Source organism: Sciurus vulgaris (assembly GCF_902686455.1).
Source record: "Sciurus vulgaris genome assembly, chromosome: 4".
NCBI lineage: Eukaryota > Metazoa > Chordata > Mammalia > Rodentia > Sciuridae > Sciurus > Sciurus vulgaris.
Window position 1 is genome coordinate 151,904,891 of NC_136464.1, and position 25,110 is coordinate 151,930,000.

The following is a 25,110-nucleotide window of genomic DNA, read 5'->3' on the forward strand; positions in this document are numbered from 1 at the left end:
GATTCAGTGAAAGATGGAACTTAAAGAGCTTGAAACAGTATATGGACCAGAAAAACAGCTCAGTAAATATGAGCAATTCTTAGTGTTATTAAAAGTTCAACAGATATGACCGCCAGGTCAATAGAAACTACACAGTGTTTACAAACATTGGAGGGGTGGGGGAAACTCCTCATCTCAGAACTTTCACTAGCATAGGAATGGACAAGTGTAGGAACAGAAAAATCTCCATCAGAAATACCTTCCAGCAATTCCATCATTCTCCCCCATGATGAAGGAGGAAAAATCCATAAAACTTCATCATCTGAAACTTAACAGTGCATATTTTATGGACAAGGAAGGAGGCAACTTGAAAAGGGGCTTGGGTGTTATTTCCCCAGACCCCTGTACTGACCCAGTTTGTTGATGCTCATTACTGGTTGAAACCTCTCCTGCTTTCTAGGCCAAGACATTTGGAACATTTTGCAGGAAGAAGAAAAACAGTTGCTTAGTCATCTTCCAAGGCGATGTTTGTAGCAAGGTCCCTTGAGGCTCTTCCCAGCTGTCCCTAGGGAACAATTATTGTTTTTGTTGTTTTGAACCTTATGCCTCCGTGACTGGCAGGGTCAGCTAAATGATATTTGGCCAATATTAAGGGGAAATGTATTTAGAAATGAGCTCAACTACAGCCTTTGTTGCACGGCTGTGGAGGGGCATGCGATTCAAAGGCAAAGGGGCCTCCCATTCCGGGGAAGATTGGCATGGCCTAGTCCTGATAAATGATGGAAACAGGAAGCTTTTCTGATGCTCTTGCCATGAGAGCTTTGTCCAAAGTGACGATGACGTGGTGGCAAAGCAGAGGCTAGAAAGAAACAAGATGGCCTCTGTGCACTGATAGTACAGACCCAGCCTGGGCCTCACGCTTTCAAATCTGTAGCAAACTGAGGTAGGACTAGACCACACAAGGAGGCAAAGAGGTACTGAATGTATTGGCATTCTGAATCAATTACAACTTTGTATTCACTTGAAACCAGTGGGGAAAGGGAGACATTGTGAAAATTAACCCAATATTCCCATTGTAGGAGATACTGAGCCAGGGCTCAGCTCCCACTCACGGTAAAGACAGTCACCATGTATGAATGCCACTCATTACTCTGAGAATTTTCGGTGTAACATTTTGTATGATTCTCACACAGACAACTCTGGTAGATCCTATTATCTCCACTGTACAGATGAGAAAGATGAAAGACAAAGGGGTGATATAACCTCCCCAAGGTCACCCAAGGGGTTCACAGTGGAGCAAGGATTTCTCGCCATGGGGCAGGGTGATGGGAGCTCAAACCCCCCTTCTTACCCCCAGTGCCTCTGGTGTCATTTCCACATTGAGCCGTAACCAAGGGTGTATGAGGACAATTCGGAAGAAAGTGTAGGAGGGCAGACACACACTGACCATGTGTGTGTGTCTGCTCTCATCTGTCTCTGGTCCCCAGTCTCCTTCCCTGAAGTTCCCAAGCTCTATGTTAGTTCTTGAAACCACAATGGCTGCCATGATTATTACTGCAATTTGAAATTGTGCAGAACACAATTTAGATCATTAAGTATTTGTCGAAAGTACCCCAGACTCTGGGAAATATTTTAAGATGATGTTGCTAGGAAGAAAATAGAAGACAAATGAGGAAAGATCAGGGTCTGTTTTGTGTTGTTTGCTTTCACACAAAGGAGGACACAATATTTGGGATATTGTTATGAAAAAGACAAATATTATGAAATTAGAACACTGATGTTTTTGGTATTGGAATAAGCTTGACATGATTCTTGATTTTAGGTGATGTGATGCAAGAAGGAACCGACCAGGAGGCCGAGGTTCTGGATTCAAGAAAGGGCTTTGCCCTTGTGAGATGCTGTCCTTGACTAATGACCTAATTCTTAAATCAACAAAAATCTGTTGAGCATCAGACATGGACCTGCATTGCTCTAAATGCTAAAGATGCAATCGTAAATAATACCAAACCTAATCACTGCCCTCAAGGAAAAGTGCAGTGTAGGGCAGGGAAAGCATGCTTCTCCTGCAAAGAGACAGATAATCAATATTTAAGGTTCTGCAGGCTAGATGGTCTCTGCCACAAATACTCAACTCTGCAAGAACAGTGCAAAGGTGACTGTAGACAATACAGAAATAAAGAGGTATGACTGTGTTCCAATAACAGTTACCTTTAAAAAAAGTAAAGAAAAGAGGCAGTAAACCAGACTTGGCTGGCAAATTGTAGTTTGCCAATCCCTGGTCTAGAGGGGAAAAAAAAGATTCAAGTCAGACATTTATGTATATGATACCATGTGCAAAGGCCCTGTGGCAATAAGATACATCAAGTCTTAGAGGGAGTGAGTGGGGTGTCATGTGAGTGAAACTGGAAAAGGAGGGAAGGACAGACTAGCAGCATCTCCAAGGACATTTAGAACTTTAGTCTTTATCGTCCTAAAAGTTGACAGTCTTGGATTATTTTAAGCAGGAAGATAACATTAGATAAAACTTTTAAAAGATGTCTCACTGCAGTGTGCTGAATAAATTGGATTGTTTCCTTTTATAAAACATAAGGATGGATATACTAGCCTTGTGTATCAGATATTTCATTATAGTGACCAATTGCACCAAGTGCACAGAAACATTTTATAAAACCAAAATGACACAGAAAATTACATAGTGAAATCTTATGGGAAACACTACCACCCTCAATTCATATTCTTTTGGATTTTCTTTCTGAACAAAGACACTGTGAAGTCATGAAGTAAATCTTTTGTTTATGTTATTGGGCTTCCTTCACCAGGGTAACTAGTCCTCAGGGTGTTCATTGAAGAGCAGGAACTTCCCTCACTCTCTCACTCTTTCTGTTCTGCCTTCTCCCAAGCTGCCCGTGCTGCCTGCTGCCCAGGCCTGGCCCTGAACCCATGAAAACTTGCCAAGTATAAGAGATCCCCAAGCATGAGATGGACGCTGGGATGTCTTCGCCTGAGAAGCAGGATAAAGACAATTTAGTGGGTATGATCTTCTCTCCTGTTCGAAGCATGTTGTGTACATAGGAAGCAAAGCAGGAATCGTAGCTTAGGGTTCATCTCTATCAGTAAGCATGGGGTGTACGTATTGAAGTTGACTTCAATTCCATTTACAGTCCAGGATTTGGGATTCATTGCTTATATTGGTTCTATTTACTTCTTGAACGTCCTTCTCTTCATTTTGAGATGGAATTGGTATTTATCTTTGCATTCCTTTTTTCACATTAAATAGCAAAGATAAAGATGTATTCAAATACATCCGATAATACTATGATTAAGAAAAAACTGGTTTAAGTTTCATCATGTTTGATAAATGGAGAGAAGTTGAGTAAAATGAAACCCAGCCCCTAAGAACCAACTGCAACCTTAAATATTATTAAACATAAAAAGAGTCATTTGCTTGCATTATTTTTCAAATCTTACAGTACTTCTGAAGTAGATCCTCTTATAATCTGATTTTACAACTGAGATGACCGAGTCTTGGAGAGGTTAAAAACTGGAGAGTTTAGAAACCCACAATGATAGTGTTGGTGGTAGCATGTGTGCCTGTGTATCCAACCCTCACCTTATACCTTATGTCACCAAAAAGTCGTAGTTGAAGTTGCAAATCAAGAACACATTTATCACTATTAATTTATTTTTTAAAAGTGTATGTTTAAAGCCATTTACGTTGCTGAAGTAGGCATAGCTACACTGATATGCTGCAGGCAGCAGATACCTCCTGGAAATGGTAGCGGAGGAGGACGTCTCTTCCAGGATACCCTTTGCCATCTTTTTAAACAAAACATTCCTTGAGACAGTCAAGTTTCCATTCTAAAAGGTTAAGATAGCAGTTGGAAGGTAGCATGATTGAAGTTGCATTGCCAATGAGATATGTGAAAGTGTTCAGAAGTTTTCTTGGTTTTGATCTTTTAATATAATGAAAAACTTACACTATGGCAGAAAAAAAGAGGATTGGGACTTCTATTTTACTGTGTCTGATTTTTTGTGCTTTGAGCCATTTGTGAGAAATGCAATATTGACCACCCTCTGAGATTTGTGGAATAAGTTTGCCCTCGCCCTCCTCCAACAAGGATGTACTAGACAGTTCTTGTTGTAGTACAGAAATTCCATGCCAGCTTTACAAACCATTTGTGCACATCTCTAACTTCAAATTCACGGTGTCACAAGGGGTGCATTAGAATCAACTGCTGCTTGGGGGCTAGGACTGGGGGTGGTATTTATATAATGGAAGTGCTCCCAGTAACCATTGTTAAACACTTCCTACCACACCACTACCCACTAGCTTATTTTTTGGCACTGCTGGGGAATTGAACCCAGGGCCTTGTGCTTGGGAGGCAAGCACTCTACCAACTGAGCTATATCCCCAACCCTCTCACTAGCTTTTGACATTCACTTCTGCTCCTTTTTCTCTAAAGTGAAATTGATTAGAATCTAGATTACCCAAGTCTTAGATATTCCTCTTAACAATAATAGGCAAAAGAAATTTGGTGGGGAACTTGTCCAAATGCAAGGTGGTTCCTCCCTCCTAAAAATTCTAATACTCTAGATCCAGCTGGGTTTGAGATCCTCCAACTAAACCAGCTCCCAAGAAGTTGCCAGATTGAGCCCACACATTGTGTATTACTGTATTTCTTTTAAGAAATTTTGAACTTTCCTGAAAAGTGTTCTTTTCTGAAATAGGTTTGGACCTATTTCAGAGAAAGAGACAAGAGGGAAAATGAATTTCAGATGATGAAAAGATGAAAACCTTAGAGTTTACCTCTAAGGTTTTACTTAGATTTTATGTTTGAAGTTCAGAATCCTTGATTCTCAGCAGAAAGAACCAGAAAGTTGCTGGATTCTATTTGGCCAATTGTAATCCTCACAGAATTGAAGGTGAATAGAGAGAATTGCTAATGCACCTTCTCAAACCCAGGGAAGGTGACCGTTTTCACTCTTATCACTTTTTATTTTTCTCCAGGGAATAATCTGATCTTGTCTTCTCTGCAAATGCAAAGAACTTGTTTTTCACTTGACATGATTTTTATTTTGAATTTACTTTTAAAAATTATATAAAAAATCCAGAAAATTCAGAATTAGAAACCGCTCAAAAATAAAGAAAACTCAGAATCTCTATGCTTCCAACTCTCAAAAATAACCACTTTTTACATTTTGGTTCATTTTCTTCTAAGATTATTTCTATGCATGCATTTCTGTAATTGGGGTCATACTGGTCCTAAAATTGACATTTTATGACATTTTTCTCTTAACATGTTACCATAATGATTTTCCCATGCTTTTTTAAACTTTAGAACAATAATGCATAACATGATACAGGGTGTGTGTGTCACAGGTCACTTAATTATCCTGCCGTTGTGCTTTCCAGGTGTTTTCGACTTTCTGCGGGTAGAAATAACACTATCATGAGAATATTTAAGCTTAAATCTTAAGGACAAAGTACTTGTACTTGTTAGCAGTACTGTAATTTTAGAGAGGACTGGAAGCGTGGGGAGCGTGGGGACAGAGAATGATGCAAGGAAAACATTTTCTCTTTATTTTCTTCTCATAATGATGAGGGGGTGAGGGGACAGAGAGGCAGAAAGCACGAAGGAGAAAATGCAAGGGCATACGGTTCTCCGCTTAATTGACTCTCTTGGGAGAAAACAGAATCTCGACTGATGGATCATTATTTCCAGACAAGAGTGTTCAAACTCTGTTATGTTGCTGAGCATTATTCTGAGACTTCAAAGTGGGTACACATGTACCGTTCACTTCATTTGTCTAGCAACCACTGTGGGTCAGGAGGTGAAGACATAAAAATAAAATACCTACCTTCAAAGCACTACAATTTTATAGGGAAGACACAGAAGTTAACTAAAAATGGCAAAGCAGTAGGAAAAGTGACGAGAGAGGGTATGATAGGAAATCAAAAGAGGAGCGCCCAAGGGTGAGGATGAGAATCACCTTCCTAGGAAAGAAGGTGATATCTGAGTTGAAACCTGAGGCTAGGTGACAGGGGAGAATGTGGGGGGATGGGGACCCAAAGTCTCATGCAAAAGGATAAAGATATGTGAAGACCTGAATGTCTGTCTCTAGTCGTGTTAGCGTGTTCTCTGGGTCACTGGACCTATAATGGAGACCACCATGATTCCCGCCACCTGAGAATCTGTTTATTGTGCTAAGAGTCTGTGTGTCAAGCCTGATCTCTAAGTGGCAGGCTTGGGGGTTGTTGCTGCATTGGGCTGAAAAGGATGGCAATCATCACAAGGGAGCTCTGGGGCATGACAGAGGGACGCCAGGAACTGGGCTATACGAGGGGGCTTGTCCTCTGTGGGCAGTGCTTGAATTCTTAAGCTGGGTGGTGGGTATAAGGTATTAAGTGCATTATTTTTACAAGTTTTTGAATGTTCTCTTTCAAAATATATCCTAAGTATTTCTTTATAAGGAGAGCGAATGGTGAAAAGAGATCACAGTAGATAATATGTGTTAAAGTTCATGGAACTGCTAAGCACAGATTCTAGAATTGAAATGTATAACTTTTAGAAGACCTGTAGGATTGCATAGTATTGTTCTCTTATAGGGCTAGCCTGGATGATAAGATCACCATTCAGCTCTGATGTAGTAGTTCTGAACCAAACACCTGGTACTTCTGCATTTTTTCTTTCTTTCTTTCTTTTTTTTTTGAGGGGGGTGGGCGGGGACTGGGGATTGAACCCAGGAATACCTCACCATTGAACCCTGAGCCACACCCCAGCCTTTAATTTTTTTTTTTTTTTTTTTTTTTTTTTTTGAGAAAGGGCCTTTGCTAAATTGTTGCATCTGGCTTGGAACTTGAACTTTTCCTACTTCAGCCTCCTGAGTCGCTGCCTCTCTGCATTATTTCTTCAGGTTGCAAAAGTTATCTGAAAGTGGTTGAAATGTCAGTGACTAGGTAACTTCAGTGGATAAAAATCCTCAGCAATCTAAATGTCTCATTGTATATTATTGAAAGTTTAGTTCTTGCACATATACAAGAACCATTATCTTACAGAGAAAGAAAGCAGGGCAGTGAATGCCAAGGGCTGAGGCAGGGGAAGAACGCTAATGATACGGGGCTATAATCTGGAATCAGATATTGGTGATGGGTGCACAACACTGGGAATCTATGGAAAACTGCAGAATTATACAACTTCAAAGGGTGAATTTTATTGTGATAAATTAGAGCTCAAAAAATAAAGTATCCTCTTTGGTAAAAAGAAATAAATAAACAAAATGTAAATTGCCAAAGAAAAAACTTCACTGAACAGTGAAACAAGCAAGGAAGAGCTTGTTCAAAGCTATTGCAACAGAGGAGAGAAGCCAGAAGTGTGTCTGAGCCCAGCTCACTGGAAGGGTAGTTGATATTTTAAAGGTTTAAAGTTTGGGGTGAGCAAGCAGAAAAGTTATGGAGGAGCTGGTGGCAGAGGGTTGTCTGGGTCATGTGAGTTTACTCACATGCTTCCCAGGTCTTTATGGCTGGAGGTAGCTACAAAGCTTACAAAAGACGTCGAGAAAGGTGCTCACTGAATCTAAGCTCTTACTCCCCACAGAAACTGGTAGATAGAGACACTATTTTCCTCGATACTCACATGCCAAGAGGTGAAAAACAAAAAGTCCTTGAGAAAGACAGTTGTAGATTGTAAAACTGGGAAGAGAATTTTTGAAATCCTGGCATCAAATCTCAAAAGTGCATAGGAAGAATTCACACTGACAAGTTTGGGGCGGGGCGGGGGGGGATGCTCCAAGAAAAGAGATGCCTGCCAAAGTTGAATGGAGCTGAGGGGCTCTCAGCCTGTCGTGGTTCAAAGCACAACCTCTGGGAAACCCTGGGCAGTGGCCAGGACGGCAACAGAGCCCATTTGTGGGACTAAGAATTCTTTTACAAGTATTGCTTTACTTAATTCTCACAACTAGCTATTATTGTCATTATGGTCATGCGACAGAGAAGAAACCAAGATGGAAGCAGGAGAGGGGAGGTATCTGGACCAGAATAAGAGGCTGGCTGACTCAGGGCCTGTTCTTCTCATCCCTGCCCTGCCGTCTCCTGTCTGCCCGCAGGCTGGCTTTGCTGAGGCTTTTCTTTTCTTTTCTAAGGATGCAGAGCAGGCAGTGAGTTTCCATCTTCAGAACTAGCCCAGTATTACATACTCTCTCTTTTATTTGAATTATTTATTGGAATATGACATACATATGGTCAAGGGCATGAGTCTGAAGTGTTTGACTTGGGAGACTGAATGTATAAAGGGACAATAGCCAGACCATATCTAAAAATGGAACTCTGACCCATAATCTGCAGCAACCTGCCCAGGAAGCCAGTCCCTATATTTCAGGTTTGTGGAAAGCCAGATTGCTATCTCTAGTGACAATTCAGGAAGCCAAACAACTTCTGTAAGAATCAGCCAAATGGCCAGGACTTGATTAAAACTGACAGTTTGCCTACAGTTTGCCCCCACTTCCAATTTAGGATGCATCAGAAATCCAAATTTGCTCCCATAAGCAATCCCAGAGAGGCCCACTTCCGGTTGGCCTGCCTACAACTTCCCCAAGCCAACAGCTTCCATCTGGCACACACCTGAGCCTTCCTGTTTCCCACTCTATAGCTTCCTTATGCCTCTGCTGCTTTTGGGTCTCTTCAGTTGATAATGGCTGAGTCCCTGCCATAGCAAACTCTAAAAAGTCTTTGCTTTTCTCATTTGGCTAATCTTCATTTATTTCTACACACTCAAAATGTGTAATCTATGTAATTGACACCCACATAAACCCATAATGCATCTGGTACCCCAAAAGTTTCCATCATGTTCCTTCCTAGTTAATTCCCCAACCACTGACAATCCCACTACCTAGAAATAGCTACTCCTCTGACTTCACTCATAGTAGTACTCTGTCATTCTTGAATAAATCATAGAATATAAGTCAGATCCTATACATGGAATAAAAAAACATGTACTCCTGTATCTGATTTGTATTGCCCAATATTATATCTAGGAGATTCATCCATGTTTTGCAGAAAGCAGTAGTTTTATCTTTTTACTTGCTGCGTAATTTTCCTTTTTATGAATGAACCACAACTTTCTTAATCTTTCTTAATCTATTTTACTGCTGCTGGATTGAGTGACTGTTTCTTGGCTTTTATGACTAAAATTGCAATGAACATTCTGGAACATTTTTCCTGTCCTCAGCACTTATTTCTCTCAGTTATTACTTCTCTGCTGAATATTGGATCATAAAGTAGGTGTATATTTAGCTTTCATGTTATTTCCAGATAGTTTTTTCAGATGATTGTGCCAATGTACATTCCCAATAGTGTATCTGAGAGTTGCAGTTGCTCCATAACCTTGCTAAAACATGGTATTGTCAGTCTTTAATAATTTCTCTTCTAGGAACCACATACTAATATTTCCTTGTGGTTTTAACTTTCATTTTCCTAATGTATAATGTACATCGTTCTATTTTGATGTTTAAAAATAATATAATAACTGTATAGCTTTGTCTGTTAAGAAAAGAAATGACTGTGATAACAGATTTGGGGTCAAATATCATATGTAGTATTGATCTAATATTTAAATACTATTGACCAAGCTAAAGTTGGGAAACAAGCAACCAAGCAAGTCACCTCACTTGCTTATTTACTATGATTCGTTCTCAGTTCTAATGCCATTTCAGTGGGGCTAGTGATTCGGAATATTCATCCCTACTTCCTGGTCTCAGGCCTGCACCCAATCTTGCCTTGAGGGTTTACCCTGGGGCCTGGACGGTATTTACTTCTTTGGCTGGCGGGCTGTCTCTAAGCACCAGCAGCAGAGCCCGGAGCTCACCTCCTCTAGTGCTATTGATTTTGCCTCACTGCCTAAGACAGTAAAAGTAGACTTGAATCCCTGTCAGTTTGTGGAATTCATGGGTGCCGTTTTGCCTAAAGAGAAATCAAGATAATGGTGACAATGCTGCCTGCCAGGAAATCCAAAATGAAGGGTTGGTCTTGCTGATCTCCGAAGTCCTTCCAGTGTACGCTCCAGGTCCCTCTTCCCAGAGTCAGTGGCTCTGGGCCTCGGCTCCTCAGCTCCTTATCATGGCTCTGCCTTTCCCCTTGCAGAACGAGGGGAAGGCATTGGCTAAAACTCGTCTGTTCTTTGCTGAAGTACTTGGACTCCAGATGGCAAATCTGGCATCTTGTTCTTCTTAGAGTCCTCAGCTCTAGCACATGCCTGGTATGTGACTGGTAAAATACTTGCTAAGTGAATGGATGAGACATGAGAAGCAATCTTTTGGGGGAAGCAAAATCCAGCTTTCTTCAGAAAGTAAGCATTTGGTAATACGGTTTTATGGTCATGTAACAATTGTCCAAAGAAAATACACATTACATTTGTGGATTTGAATAAAACAGACGATTGGATGTGTAAGCTGTGGTCTTTATTTCCATCATCCTCAGCCTCTAGGGAGGGCCTGGTAGGAGCCTTGGGTAGGATGACCTGAAGGCAGGGCGGGCAATTTCGGAAGGTCTTCCATAGCTAGCAAAAGCATTGCATTTCATTCAGAATTATAATCCCTAATCCAGGTCTCAGCATAACTTCACGGTGGGAGTGGATGTAGGGAGGGGAAAGGTAACCTGGAAGATTTGCTCCTTGGGAAACCACAAAAGCGGCAGCTTGGGGTCTCCCCCAGGGCTGTGGAAGCTCAGGAGGCTGAGCTGGGAGGCTGCAGGGAGGTGGGCAAAGGCTCAAGGCCCCCTTTAGCCAGCAGCAAACAACACGTGGAGGCTCCACCATTTCTATCAGCAGTAGCGGCTTTGATGATTCAAATGCTCAGGTGTAAATCTTAGAAAATTAATCACCTTGTCATCTCACTTCTCTCTCAGCATGCTTATTACCTAACAGAGTCTAGCCTCCTGTGCACGCGTAATGATTGGAGGGCTTGTGGGGACTCTGGGGGAGCTCCCGTAGTTTTCTCTGTGATAAATTCTTCCTTATGCAGCTTGGTTATTAAGGCTGAGGTTCCCTGGCAAATATCCAGAACTTGGCTCAGGGCATTAAGTGTATTCAGTATCCTTGTTGAATCCCAGCTGCACAGTGAGGCTGTGCTGGACTGGTAACAACTGACCCCAGAATCCCCCAAGGTGTCTGAATACCAAATACCGCAGGGTCAGCAGCGAGGAAAGGCATCAATAATGGCAGAACTATGTGCCACTCAGCACTTTTATCAAGACTCCATGGAAATGCGTATTGACCAGCAAGGCAGGTACCAGCACAGTTATGGTAGCCTTGTTTGTAAGGCCAAAATCACAAGTAAACTAAATGTCAATCCACAGGAGAATGGCTAACGAAGCCAAAACACAGATTTAACATGGGGGAGTATGATTAAGGCAGATGAGTAGGTAATGACATGGAAAGATACAGAAGGTGATTATGTTTTTTAAAAAGTAGAAGCTTTGGTACAGTGTGGTGCCATTTTTCCAAAATAAAATATGGAAGTCATAGCTAACATTTTCTAAATGTAAATATATGTGTGCAAATACATTAGGCTTTGGTCTTTAAAACATACACCAAATTGATGATAACCAGTGAACTTCTCTAGATAAAAGTGGAATTGAGAACGGGGCAGTGCAGAAGACTCTAGTTTTATTCTTCAGTTTTTTTCAATGAGAAGATACAGGCTATGTCATTAATGCTAAAATATGTGCTAATACATAAAATACAACAAAGATATTTTTTGAGAATGCTCAAAGTATCTTTTTATCCCATATAATGATAGTCTAAAAAACGAACCCCATAAAAGAATATTTATAAGGAAGTTTTTAATACTGAAATAAAGTATCTAGAACTTTGATACTTCTCACCTATCAGAATATAACAATTGAGAAACTCGAAGTTATTTCATGAGAATAGGGCATGTGCTGTTGGTGCGGATGCAGGCGAGTACAAACTTCTTGAAGGACATTTACCATGGGTCAGAATCATAAATACTAGTCCCTTTGGCCTAACACATCCACTGCTAGATATTTATCCTACACAAGGGCACAAAAAACAGATGTGTAAAACCATCCATCATAGCACTGCTTGAAGAACAAAAGCCTAGAACTCTCTTAAGGATTAACAGATACAACTCAGATCCCAGTGACTCAATGGCAGTAAAATGTCTAAGTAGGGATGGTGTTGAGGAGACATCAGTTAGACCCAGTGACTTTGGTGTTGCATAGGGAAGAGGAAATAATGCCACGTCTCTAATCTTGGCAATGAGGTGGGTGGCTAAAGCTTTAACGGAGATGGAGATGACATGGTGTTTGAGGAATTTCCTGGGTAGAGAGATCTAATCAATATAATTGTTCTAGTGTTCACATGGAGAATGGGTCTCAACTGGGAGAGCTGCAGGGGTGGTCATGGGGATGGATGGTTGTCAAGGAGAAGAGAATGGGGAAATGAGAATAAAAGGAATGTAGAATGGTGACTAGAGAGGATTCTAGAATGAAAGACTCAGCCAGGCATGCATGTTTTCCAAAGAAGCATCCTGAGTCCTGAACAATTGTGTAATTGATGTAAATAAAGCCACAGTTTTAGATGGTTGAGGTAGAATTTGAATTCAGTTCCATCTTATTGCAAGACAGTATTCATGAAGACAGAATACCCTTGCTATCATGATTTGTGATTAACCAAAAGACATCTAATGCAATAAGTCGATCCAACAAAGTTCCACGGAAAGTCAGAAATTGTAAATATCAAGATCTGACAAGTCCCTCGAATTCCCGTCCATCTGTAAAATAGGAATAATAGTGGTCATACATGAGTACTAATGTAGATGGCAGTGCATATGGGTCAGAAGTCATAAAAGTCATCTCATTTAGTCCTCACCAAATCTTCCAAAGTAGACAACTCTATCCCCATCTTACAGATGAAGAAATAGAGACCCAGAAAGACTGAGTGATTTATGTAAGGCCGTAGAGTTGGTGAGAGATTTGTACAGAAACTGATGCCTAAGGGCTCTTCAAAATGTATTTCCACAGCCAAGCCTGGTGCTACACATCTGAAATCCCAGTGACCCCTGAGGCTGAGGCAGGAGGATTGCAAGTTTGAGGCCAACCTCAGCAACTTAGCAAGGTCCTATTTCAAAATTAAAAATGAAAAGCACTGGGGGTGTAGCTCAGTGGTTAAGTGCCCCTGGGTTCAGTCACTAGTTAAAAGAAAAGAAAAAAAAGTTTTTCCAAGTGCTGCATCGTTGCCCTCTGGGGATAACAGTACCTGCCTACCTACCTCTAAGTTATTTTGAATTTCACCTGGAGAATTCACGGGGCCCAAGAATCTGAAGACTTTGGTGTGGGTGATCCATGGATCATATTCTGAGAAAAACAGTTTTATGTCTTTTGAAAATAATAAACGATGTCAACTCTAAAGAAATATAATGATAATTATTGCTGTTGATTGCTTGAGACTTTTCTTGGAAGGAACAGGTCCACTTCAGTTTCTGAAAACATTGTGTGTTTGTCTGCATTCGCGAGTGTGGATAACTTTGGGTCTTCACCTCAGTCGTATCGGCCTTGGCAGGCTGTGGGGATAGTTCCCTCACCTACTCAGCTGGGTGGCCTTCAAAGGATCACATCAATCACAGGCTTGCCTTTTTCTTATTTCTTAGGCATCAACAAAAAGCAGCTGGGTGTCTGTGGCTGGATTCTGTTTTCCCTTTCTCTCCTGTTGATGATCATTACCTTCCCCATCTCCATCTGGATGTGCTTGAAGGTAATGCCCTGGGAAATAAATGGGGCTGTCCACATTAGCCAGCAAACCATTAAGGCTAAATGCTCTCCCTTAATCTCTTAGATCATTAAGGAGTACGAGCGTGCTGTTGTATTCCGACTGGGACGCATCCAAGCTGACAAAGCCAAGGGACCAGGTATGACAGCGGGACTACTCCCTCACAGATCACGGCACCTCTTACTTTTGCTGCCACCGCCTAGTACTTTTTCCTGGTGGCACCGAGTGGGAGTCCAAGAAACATCATAGGAAGCTGGAACTCTTCTGCACAATAGAAGGATGTTGTCCCCGAGGGGGAGTGGCCACCGGTTTGAGGGTCTAGAAATCTGGATCTGTTTCCTAACTCTTACCCTGAGAGGTGCAGTGAACGTGAGCAAAGTCGCCGATTATGCTCGCTGGACGTGGACTACCAGGGCCAATAAGAGCCTGTCAGGACAACAGGGGAAAGGGTAAATGGCCAACATAGACAATTAATTTTCTCGGAGCAAACATTCAAGGGGTTGGGTTTTGATTCTCGCTCTTTAAAAAGGGCTAATGGAAGAGTAAAAGGTAATTTCCTCTCATGGCAAATAGATTAACAGACCATGGTACAACTCCCTCTGTCCAGTCCCTTGGTTTTGAAAATAAAGAAACTGAAGCCAACATAGGTCTGATGATTTACCTAAGATTGCTCTCCAAGTTGGAGGAAAAGACGAACCTTTGGACTTTCTAATATCGAATGTAGTATTTATTTTCATCTTTTCTCTAAAACTTTGGAAGAAAAAATGTTCCAAACGGTTCATGTTACAAAAATATTTCTTTTGTTCTGTTGACAAAGGGTGGAGGTGAGGGTGTCAGGTATTCAAATTTCATAGAAAAAAGGTATTGAATTCATTCTCACAACCTCTCAGTGTATATTTAGTTGAACCAAATGAAATTGCTAATATTTGTTTTGGTTTACAAAAAATGGCAATTTCTTGAGGTTAATTTTAATATTCTTGAAAGAAAAGACTTTCAAAAAGCATTAAGAGATGATGTTTTTTAACTATGTTTCTCTGGTAACATTTGTTTTTGGCTTCTTCTTAGGGTGCATTAAATAAAATTTCATCTTTCTGCAATGCAAGACCTCTGGAGGCAGAAAGGTTTTTATGCATAGTGATATTCTGTGTATTTTGGATTAGGCCATGAACCACGGTAGCAGGTGCTTGACTGTCACATGAAAACATACGATGTGCTTCAAAAGGTGAAGCTTGTGAATGAGACTTGGGCATTTTGAGAAGTACTTGTCTAATTTCATAAAAAGCCCAAGGAAAAGAGGGCAAGAGTCATATGTTATAGATGTTCTTATGAGTTTACCAAGATAGGAGTGTTAGCATCATCCAACAGAGGAAAAATAGACAAAGTTAGCCCCTTCCTGGGTGCTAAGATTATAATAATGGATGCAAGAGAAGCAGAACAGTCACAACTTGGAGGACTCTGGAGAAAAATGTATCTCTTGTAAATGAATTTTCCCTGAAGATTTCACTACTAAATGTCCCAGGATAACCACCCTCGTCATATATGTCTCTGGGGCTAATGAGTTACCTCAGAATGTCATAAGGACAAAAGGGAAACAAGCCAAATTGCTAGCAGAAAACTTCTCCACTTTTGCAAATCACAAATTATTCTTCAATAATAAAAGTATTAATAATAACAACTGCTAATTCTTGAGCACCTATTACATACCTGGTACTTTATTTAGCAATTTACTTCATTATCAGGTTGAATCACGCTTTGTCTTCACTACCACCTTTGTGTAGTAAGCAACCAAAGTTCAGGAAAGTTGAGTGAGTGTGTTCCCTGTCACAGAGGTATGAAGTGGCAGGGCTGGGACTTACCTCCACTAGCTCTCAGGACCATGTTCTTCACCACAGTGACCTGACACCAAAGAAGCAAGTCAATAGTCAGTCATTCTGACACAAGTCTCAGAAATGTTAGAGACCAAAAGAAAGAGAACATTCCAGTAGTGTACTCTGCTTGCCGCTGTCCCTTCTCATGGGGCTTAACCTGAAAACTAAAACATACTTGTACTTGAACCAGAATATGGCTAAGTTTTGCAATGTATTGGTTTCAGGGAATATGAGACCCCAGGATGATTTATTTCTTCTGGGTTTTTTGTTTGTTTGTTTGTTTGTTTTTTTGTGATGGGTATTGAATCCAGGGCCTCATGCATGCTAAGAGCACACTCTACCATTGAACTACACACTAGTGTTTAAAAAATTTTTGTTTCAAAACAGGGACTTGCTAGGTTGTCCAGGCTGGCTTTGGTCCTTCTGTCTCAGTCTCTCCAAGTAACTGGAATTATAGTTGTGCTCAACCATGCCCAGTCCCTGGAATTTTTAACTCAATATTCCCTCAATACATTTGAAGATGCTGAGAATGTTGGTACTCACTAATATTCAAGACCAAAAGTCTATCACTTGAATTTTTTATGTTGGTACCTTTATTGTAAGAAAACCAATTTCCTAAATGTCCTTTTAAATTCACATCATATTAAACACTTAGGTAGAAATAGATTGCTTCAAAAACAAAATCTAAACACCAACGATCATTAGCATTTTACCAAGAGAATTTAATTCTTAGGCAATTGCTCTTCTTTAACCCCCAAAGTTGAATTGTTCATATTGAAGATCATCTGAGAAACATATAGAGACCAGTGAAAATGATATACCAAATAGCTAGGAGACTAGTTGTTGTAATTACTTTCAACAGGTATAAATTCAAATTGATTTTCTTTTTTGTAGGTTTGATCCTGGTCCTGCCCTGCATAGATGTGTTTGTCAAAGTTGATCTCCGAACAGTTACCTGCAACATTCCTCCACAAGAGGTAAAAGATTAAAGATGTGTTACTAGAAGTAAAACCTGTATCTCCATTACATGGGCAATTGAAATCTTTTAGTATGTTTTTCAACAATAAGGGTAGGATTAACTGAATCCCCAGGGACCTGCTCTGATTGCCCTGGGTGACTAATGAAACTACTGCGCTTTGCTTTGCCAAATGAGTCAAGAACCAGGGCTCAAATACTAGAAGACCAGAAGGCTAGAAGACTTTACACACTAAATGACCTGGAACAATTTATATTACATGCCTGGAGGAATATGTCAAAATAAACCCCACTATTATGTATAAGTATATTGCACTAATAAAGACATTAGAAAATACTAGAAGACTTGGAATGACCAGATAAATGAAAGACTGAGAGGAGAGATTTGGCAGGGAAGCTGAGGTGGAGAATGATAGAACAGATGCATGAAAGAGACAGATAACTCACCTCACAAAGGAGCTGAATTGAATCAGGCAGAGGGCAGTGTTCAGTTATTTAGTATCTTCTTCATCGCCTTCTAAGATTTTTAAATTAATATCTGCATAACTCATCTTTGTTTTTATTTTTGATACTTGGAATTGAACTCAGAGGCACTTAACCACTAAGCCACATCCCCAGCCCTTTTTCGTATTTCATTTAGAGACAGAGTCTCACTGAGTAGCTTGGGGCCCCGATAAATTGCCGAGGCTGGCTTTGAACTCACAATCCTCCTGCCTCAGCTTCCTGAGCCGCTGGGATTATAGGTGTACACCACCACATCTGGCTCACCTTTGCTTTTGACCTTAAGTTGGTTTTATGTTTGGGTGCAACAGAGCAGACAGATGGGGAGACAGAGCAGAGGTTGTGCAGGGCTTATCTGTATTTGAATTTTAAATGATTCTTGAAACTATAAATGAATGACCAAAACCAATAACTGGACACTAGCAAAGACAAACAGAGTTACTAATAATTAATTTGCTCTCTCATTATCAAAGCTACCCGGGAGGGAGGAGGGGATAACTGTGAGTAGGATCTAGGATGGGAGAAGGGCTTAGTGGAGGGCAGAGGTAATAAGACAGGGAACTCAGTCAATGCTCAACAATGACATCTCCAGGTCCCTCTCAGGAACAACGGGACTGAGAATTCAGTTTCTTCACAGCACCTGGAATGCTTACTGACCTATGGTAGGGATTTCCTGGCTCTATAATGGACAGTTTTGGCTTCTGTTTCCCATGATTCACACAGAAATCACTCATTTGCTCCAAAATACCTTGTCACATTATTCAGATTGATGAATGCTAAGCCTCTTCACAAATCTAAATCAGTTGTGCTTTACTTGAATATAGAACATGGTCTCTGGTGCCATCTATGTTTTCTAAGAAGCATTGCTTCATCACATCTGAGGAAAACTGAAAACCAAGTAGATTACAGGTATCAGGAAAGAAGTGTTCTCCATCTATTTAGAAATAGAAAATGACAGATTTCCAAAAGGGTTCTATTGATCCTTTTTTAAAATGGAAGTCTCTATTATCACCTTGGCAAGTCAAGAGCTTCTGCCTATGGGATGTAAATGTTCTCTAAGATGAAGTTACAAGGGTAGGCAGGGATCAAATCTGTGTCGGCATTTTGTTACCAAGTAGGATGAAGTTATATTCAACCCAGGACAGGATTTGGTGGCTGCTGGCATGAACTGTCATTAACGCTTTCCTGTGGAGAAGGGCTTTGGGGGCTGGCTATCATTGTCAATTGCTGTAAATGTAATATGCATGCGATTTTGCTGTTTTTGCTCTATAGATCCTCACCAGAGACTCTGTGACTACTCAGGTGGATGGAGTTGTCTACTACAGAATCTACAGCGCTGTCTCAGCAGTGGCTAATGTCAATGATGTTCACCAAGCCACATTTCTGCTGGCTCAGACCACTCTGAGAAATGTCTTAGGGACACAGACCTTGTCCCAGATCTTAGCAGGGCGAGAAGAGATTGCCCACAGCATCCAGGTGAGAACTCCAAGAACTAATAGCTTGTGTCCTAATGAATTCTCTTGAATTATTAGAGACTATCAATGTACCCACTCCATGTGTGTTAACACACACACACACACACACACACACACACACCGGTGCGAATTCAATTACTTATCATTACAAGGCATAGACTTAAATATATGGGTGGGAAAAGGGAGCTTAATCTCCCTTATCCCATTTCTTTGGAATTCACAATTATGGATTAATAGCATACCTTTTCTGAGGAGACTAGAGACCAAACTTATTTTCAATTTAGATTACTCCAGAATTTTAGATTACAAGGCAGCCCCTATATTCCTACATTTCAGTGAGGTGTTAAAGCTAGATGAGGATTCATCTGAGACAGCAGAGATATGCCTTGTCTGGAAAGATTTACATCATAACACCAATATTAATAATAGTTGTTGCCACCCGCAGCAACAATCCTGCAGATATTTGTTACCGCCTGCAGCAATAATCTCGCGGGTATTTATCGGAGGTGGACTGGAAATAAACTACTTCTATTCCTGAGCTGATTCCTTGCTTACTTGCTTATTCTCTAGCTTATAGAGGAAGAGAAGCTTGCTTGATTTTAGAGGAAGAGAGGCTTTGAGAGGGAGTTTTAGAGAAAGAGGCTTGCTATGCTTCAGAGATCTATTTCTTCTTAGAGTTCTGCTGCTTCTTCTTAGAGGTGCGTCCTGCATCCTGCGAACTAAAGGTGCTGTCTATTAGAGGTGCTTCTTAGTGGTGCGTCCTGCATACTGCGTTCTATGATCTGCGACCTAGAGGTGTGTTCTTAGTCCTCCACTCTGCGATCTGCCATCTGCCTTCTGCCTACTGCCTAGTGCTTTTTGCCTTCTGCCTACTGCCCCCTTATATTCCCTCCAGGAAGCGGAGGGAGGGCCACGCCAGTTAAGCAAAGATCAGGCGAGGAGCCAGCTGCCCAATCACGGTAAAGGTCAAAACGAGCAGGCACGAGCAGGAGCACTCGGGAACACGTGTTGTGCGCGTGGACTCACCTGAATACGGCCAATGACAAAGCACCTGAGTGTGTTTATGTTAACCGACTTCCTCACCGCTGATGTGATCAAAACAACTTCTGGCTGGCTGCCGGGAGCCATCTTGGTGTAGTCCACATGGCATAGCCCCCAACAAATAGTGGTCACCATCATTATTGTAATAATGAGAATAGGGACTTGATTTTAAAAGAAGTAGTAGAGCCCTTCTGGAAGTCTGCCATCTTTAATTTCTAAATAGATACAGAACACTTGTTTCCCTGATACCTGTAATGCAGGTTGCAGGTTGCAGGATGCAGCAGGTGGGACCTCATCTCTAGTTTGTAAATCGTGTTTCTATAGTTTTTTTTTTTTTTTTTTTTTTTTGCGGTGCTGGGGATTGAACCCAGGGCCTTGTGCTTTTGAGGCAAGCACTCTACCAACTGAGCTATATCCCCAGCCCTTTATTTTCTTAAATTTGGTTGCATTTTGATTCTTATCTTCCTTTCTGTAAGTTAGAACTTGGGTCATTCTTGACCTCTTGTGCCAAGAAGGCACTGTTTTATGAGGTAATGTCAGTTCTGCATGAGAAGTCCTCATCTCATTTTAAGAACTTGCTGAGTTTGACAACTCAGATGTTTCCCTTCTAAAGCCAGGTCACTGGCTTCTTGTGATTCTCACCAACTCTTGATGTTCTGCCAAAACTATAGAAGGGAAAGGGGTCACTTGTCATTTGGTGGCAGAGATGTCTGATTCCCTGTTTGGGAGAGTTTCCCTTCTGACCTTACCATTTCTCCAGGCATTCTTGTCCCTCCTTCTCCAGGACAACCAGGTAGATGTCATTCATGGTTTTAAGCTTTCACAAAGGATCAGAATATCTTTAATGTAAGCTTCTTAAAAAAAGTGCCCTAAAATATGCTTTAAAAATATGTCCTACTTAAAAAAATTAAAGCAAACATATCTTGTTACTTGTTTAAAACTGACCATCAGGTAGAGATTAAAGAGAGTAGGACAAATAATATCTTGAAAAGTATTCAATAATAATATCCACTGAGACATTACTAGGTATTGATAATTTATATGTATTATCTCAAAACCTCATGCAAATCCTCATGACAGTTCAGACAGGAACTTTTCATAGGTGAGAAAATCAAGTGCCAGAGAGGTTAAAAAAAAGCCAGTTCTTTGATTCATAGCTGCAAATGGCAGAGCCTGAACAAAATCCAAGCCTGTCTGAAAAGCTTACCCGTTGCTATCTACTTGATATCAGTGACAGCAGATCTGGGACATTGTCTCCAATCCCCATCACATACTGATATCATATGCTGATATCCTGAGGGGTGGTTGTGGGTCGGACCCTTTTGGTAGACCACTCACTGAATTTATTAGGATTTGTTCATGAAATCTTCATGGGATTCACTTCAATTCCAAGAAGGGATCCATAAGTTTGGGAAGGATTACCTTCCCAAAACATACCAGAAACTTAACATCACATCACTTGTTTTCTGTTCAATGTCTTTTCTTTTTTGATTGGCAAACAGACCTTGCTTGATGATGCCACAGAGCTGTGGGGGATCCGGGTGGCCCGAGTGGAAATCAAAGATGTCCGGATTCCTGTGCAATTGCAGAGATCCATGGCTGCTGAGGCTGAGGCCACCCGGGAAGCTAGAGCCAGGGTAAGGGCCACTACCTGTCCCTGAGGAGGGATGCTGCTTGGTACTGGGGCAGACATGGATAGAGCTAAACAGAAGATCAGGGTGTTCTTTTTTATTTTTAAGGAAAAGTCTTGTTCACAGATTTACTGAGAATTCCCTTGGATTAAAAGGTAACAAATGTGGCAACAGGTCAAGAGGATGCTCAGCAACGTGCTGAACAATAATGAGCAATATGGAGTCTGGTGCTGGCTGCACACCAGAGTCTCCTAGAGAACCTAACAAAACCAAACCCTTCAGCTCCAGTGAGGCAGAGTCTGGGGTGGGTCCAGGAACTGACCTTTTTATAAAGCTGGTGTTTCAGATGTAGCCAGCCAGTACCGTGGTTTGGTGTGTTTCATGTTACTGGATTCAAAGGGAGTAATCAAACACAACCCAGGTTAGAATTACAAATGTAACTCCACCCTATCCCCGAATGTCCTTGAATCTGTTGGATCTGCAATCTTTGTGTTGATGGATTTCCTGAAGAATCAGAAACCAACTGAAATCAGAAACCTTCAAGCACCCTTTAGGGACTGTTACTTCTGAGCTGATGAAGGTTGTTTTCTCTGTCCTCATTCCTTACTCTGGTCTATCTGCTGAGTTCCAGTAGCTCTCCAGCAGGTACTGGGTGATGATGGACAAGATATCACTCTCCCATGGACAGCCAATACCCACCGTGGGGGTCAGCTGAGTCTGGCCAAGTTGTTCTTGGGCAGTCTGAGAACTAGGAAAGCAGAGTAATTAACAGACTCACGAACTGGCACTTGCTACCACTTGTAATCAAGAGCTGAGGGAACTAGGAACAATTCCTGCATTGTAAGAATGAGACTAAGTTGGTAATAGAATGAAATAAAAACATCTTGTATGCTCAAGGAAAAACAACACAAAAGCCAGTAGGAGCCCTTGAATTTCAGACTTCTCTAAAAACAAATGCTTGGGTAGTGAGGCATCTATGGGCTTCAAGAACATTCCCAGGGTGGATGGCCAAGTGTTTATTTGTATGAAAGACAGTGCTTCCATTTTGGTTTGAAAATGAAATCTAGGGAGTCATAATTTGTAAAACATCTCTTCTGACATCGTGCAACTTCCTCAATTTCTCTGTTTACCATGAGATGTGACACTCTAATTCTTGCCAAAGAAGGAAGCAGAGGAAACACATGGGGTAAATCAGGAGCCAGGGGGACAGGTATCAGCACAGACCCAGGAAAAGAAAATACTAGTCGCATTTGTAAATGTTTATTTCTGTCATTTTAGGTCCTGGCAGCAGAAGGAGAAATGAATGCTTCTAAATCGCTGAAGTCGGCCTCCATGGTGCTGACCGAGTCCCCCATAGCCCTCCAGCTGCGTTACCTGCAGACCTTAACCACAGTAGCCACTGAGAAGAATTCCACCATTGTGTTTCCTCTGCCCATGAACATACTGGAGGGCATTGGTGGTATCAGCTATGACAATAACCACAAGAAGGTTAATGACCGAGCCTGAGGTAGCCAGTCCATTGCTTAGAGAGTCCTTTGAATCCTGTGGAGAAGCCAGAAGTTAGAGGCGGTGAAAAATTACAGCTCTATTCAAACCACAGTAACTCCATAGCTGGAATAATTAGCAGGGAAAATGTGTAGAGGCTATTAAAAAAAAAGAAGAAAAGAAAAACGAGGGTTGTATACTAGTAATAAAACATAATCAACTTGGCAAAATTCTTATATAATTAATTAATAGTCATTCTGAGTTATGGCAGGAACTTTCTCACAGTAGTGAAGGAAATCATTGGTTCCTGGTGACTAAGATTTCAAAATTACTTTCTAATTGTTTTAAAAGAAGTACTCTAGATCACTTGTAAAGTCAAATAAATCTCATAGGCATACCACATCCAAAGTAATTACTTGCTATATCCCTGATAGTTGCAGGAAAACCCCTCAAGGCTAAAAATTACGATTGCTTTTGATGTTCAAGACAAAACGTCCACTGCAAACACAACCCCAGCCCCACAGGACAAATCGCACTCAGCTCAGGACACCAATCTCTTGCTGCCTTACAGGTCCTACTGGGAGGCCAATTCCCAGCCTCCCAGGATGGTTGTCAGAGGGCAGGAGAAGGCACAGCCAGGTGGATCACTCCAGTGCATTCATATGCTTTCAAATGAAAATGCTTATGAAAGGCTTCGTAGGTGGAACCCCTGGGGAGTCTTGTCCTGTGGATTTCAGGTTCCACTCTGCTGTTTGTCTCAAGAGTCACTCGCAGCCCAAAATTGTTAGCAAATTCTACGCCATTCCCTCTCCACCAAAGAACCCGCTACAAATAAAGAAGCCATAGTGTGTGAATGTACTTAAAAACAATGCTTTATTGGAGGGTCTTTTATTATCAAGGTATAATTTTCTTTGGGGCTCAGGTTTGAGAAATGGGCTGGAATTTTTTTTTTCTTTTTTACAGATTCCTTTGTTGTTTTCCTACGGCAGTGCATATTCATAATACAATTACATCTTGACAACTTGGATATAACAGGAAAAGTTTTAAAAATTGCTTTTTATTGACCACTTTGTCTTACACTGTGTTCTGCCTGTTGGGACTACCAAGAAATATCTTTATTTTATAGAGGAGAGAAAGTGATGTCAAGAGGTTAAAAATAACTTGTCCAAGGTCCCTTAGCCAGTGAGTGTTGGACAAGAATTTTTAAAAATCCAGATCTCAATTCAAAGCCTTGGTTCTTACATGTCATCGAGTTTTACGTGGGGATGACAAGAAAGGGATCCAATTCCTTTTCTTGCCTTCAATACCAAACTTCCAGGTTCTGGAAGTGCAGACACCACAGGAGTACCCAGGACTACACGTGCATGTGTACAAACATGTGTAAAAACACCTTTCTTGGTGCCTCCCTCTCTTTTTCACACTCTACGCCCCCCATGTAACCTCCCACCCTCACTTTCCTGCCCCCATTTCTGTTCACATTGCCTCCCCAGCCTCTCCTCATTCAGATCCCGTCAGGACACAGGCATTAACTACACATGAATGCAAATGGGGATCATACTCCACTTTTGGTTTTATAACCTATGCTTTTCTTCCACCAAACAATCTGATTTTTGGACAATCCTCAGTTTATGAATCTTGTAGTAGATCCTTCTGGCTATGAATCCAACACTCATCCTTAACTTACCGAGGTTCGTATTTGTTCTTATAGACTCATTACTTGCATTATAATGGAGTTGAGACCTAAGGTGGGTCGTCTACATCAGCCAGAATCTGAGTCCACTTGTCTTAGTTGGCTTTGTATTGCTGTGACCAAAATATCTGACATGAACAGCTTAGATTAGGGAAAGTTTATTTGGGGATCACTGCTTCAGAGGGCTCAGTCCATGAACATCTGACTCTATTGTACTGGGCCCAACATCAGGCAGCATGCCTCGCCTGCATAAAACTACCACCCAGTCAGTCCATTTAAAGTAGGATGGACTGATTAGGTCGCAGTTCTCATAATCGAATCATTTTACTTTTGAATATTCCTGCATGAACAGTAGCTTTTGGGGGACACCTCAGAGCTAAACCTTAACACTACCTAAACACTTAACTGGTGCCCCAACAACTGAAGTGCATACTTCACAGAGGCTAGGGCGCCTCTGACCCCGAGAACCAGCTGAGGAGGGGGCCGGATTTATACAACAAAATTTTGCTGACCCTTTTTAAAATCTCTTCTTAGTCTTGTTCCACAAATACATAGTTGCTCCTTTTTTTGACTTCAGTGATTTACATGAAAATGCAAATCTTTGCTGACAGCGTATAGAAAATTCTAAATTAGTGGTTCTTGCTGGAGGTAAACAACATTCTTTCACTCACTGGAACCTCTTTT

At 41.2% G+C, this 25,110-nt stretch overlaps 1 protein-coding gene across 1 annotated transcript; it reads left to right on the top strand.

The window, feature by feature from the left end:
- Positions 1–2,698: 2,698 nt before the first annotated feature.
- On the top strand, positions 2,699–23,580 carry STOML3 (stomatin like 3). The gene is made up of 7 exons (XM_079136666.1): positions 2,699–3,010; positions 13,642–13,745; positions 13,827–13,899; positions 16,523–16,605; positions 18,377–18,580; positions 21,123–21,257; positions 22,530–23,580. The coding sequence occupies exons 1-7, from the start codon at positions 2,959–2,961 to the stop codon at positions 22,755–22,757; spliced, it is 879 nt and encodes a 292-aa protein (XP_078992792.1). The 5' UTR covers positions 2,699–2,958; the 3' UTR covers positions 22,758–23,580.
- Positions 23,581–25,110: the final 1,530 nt, after the last annotated feature.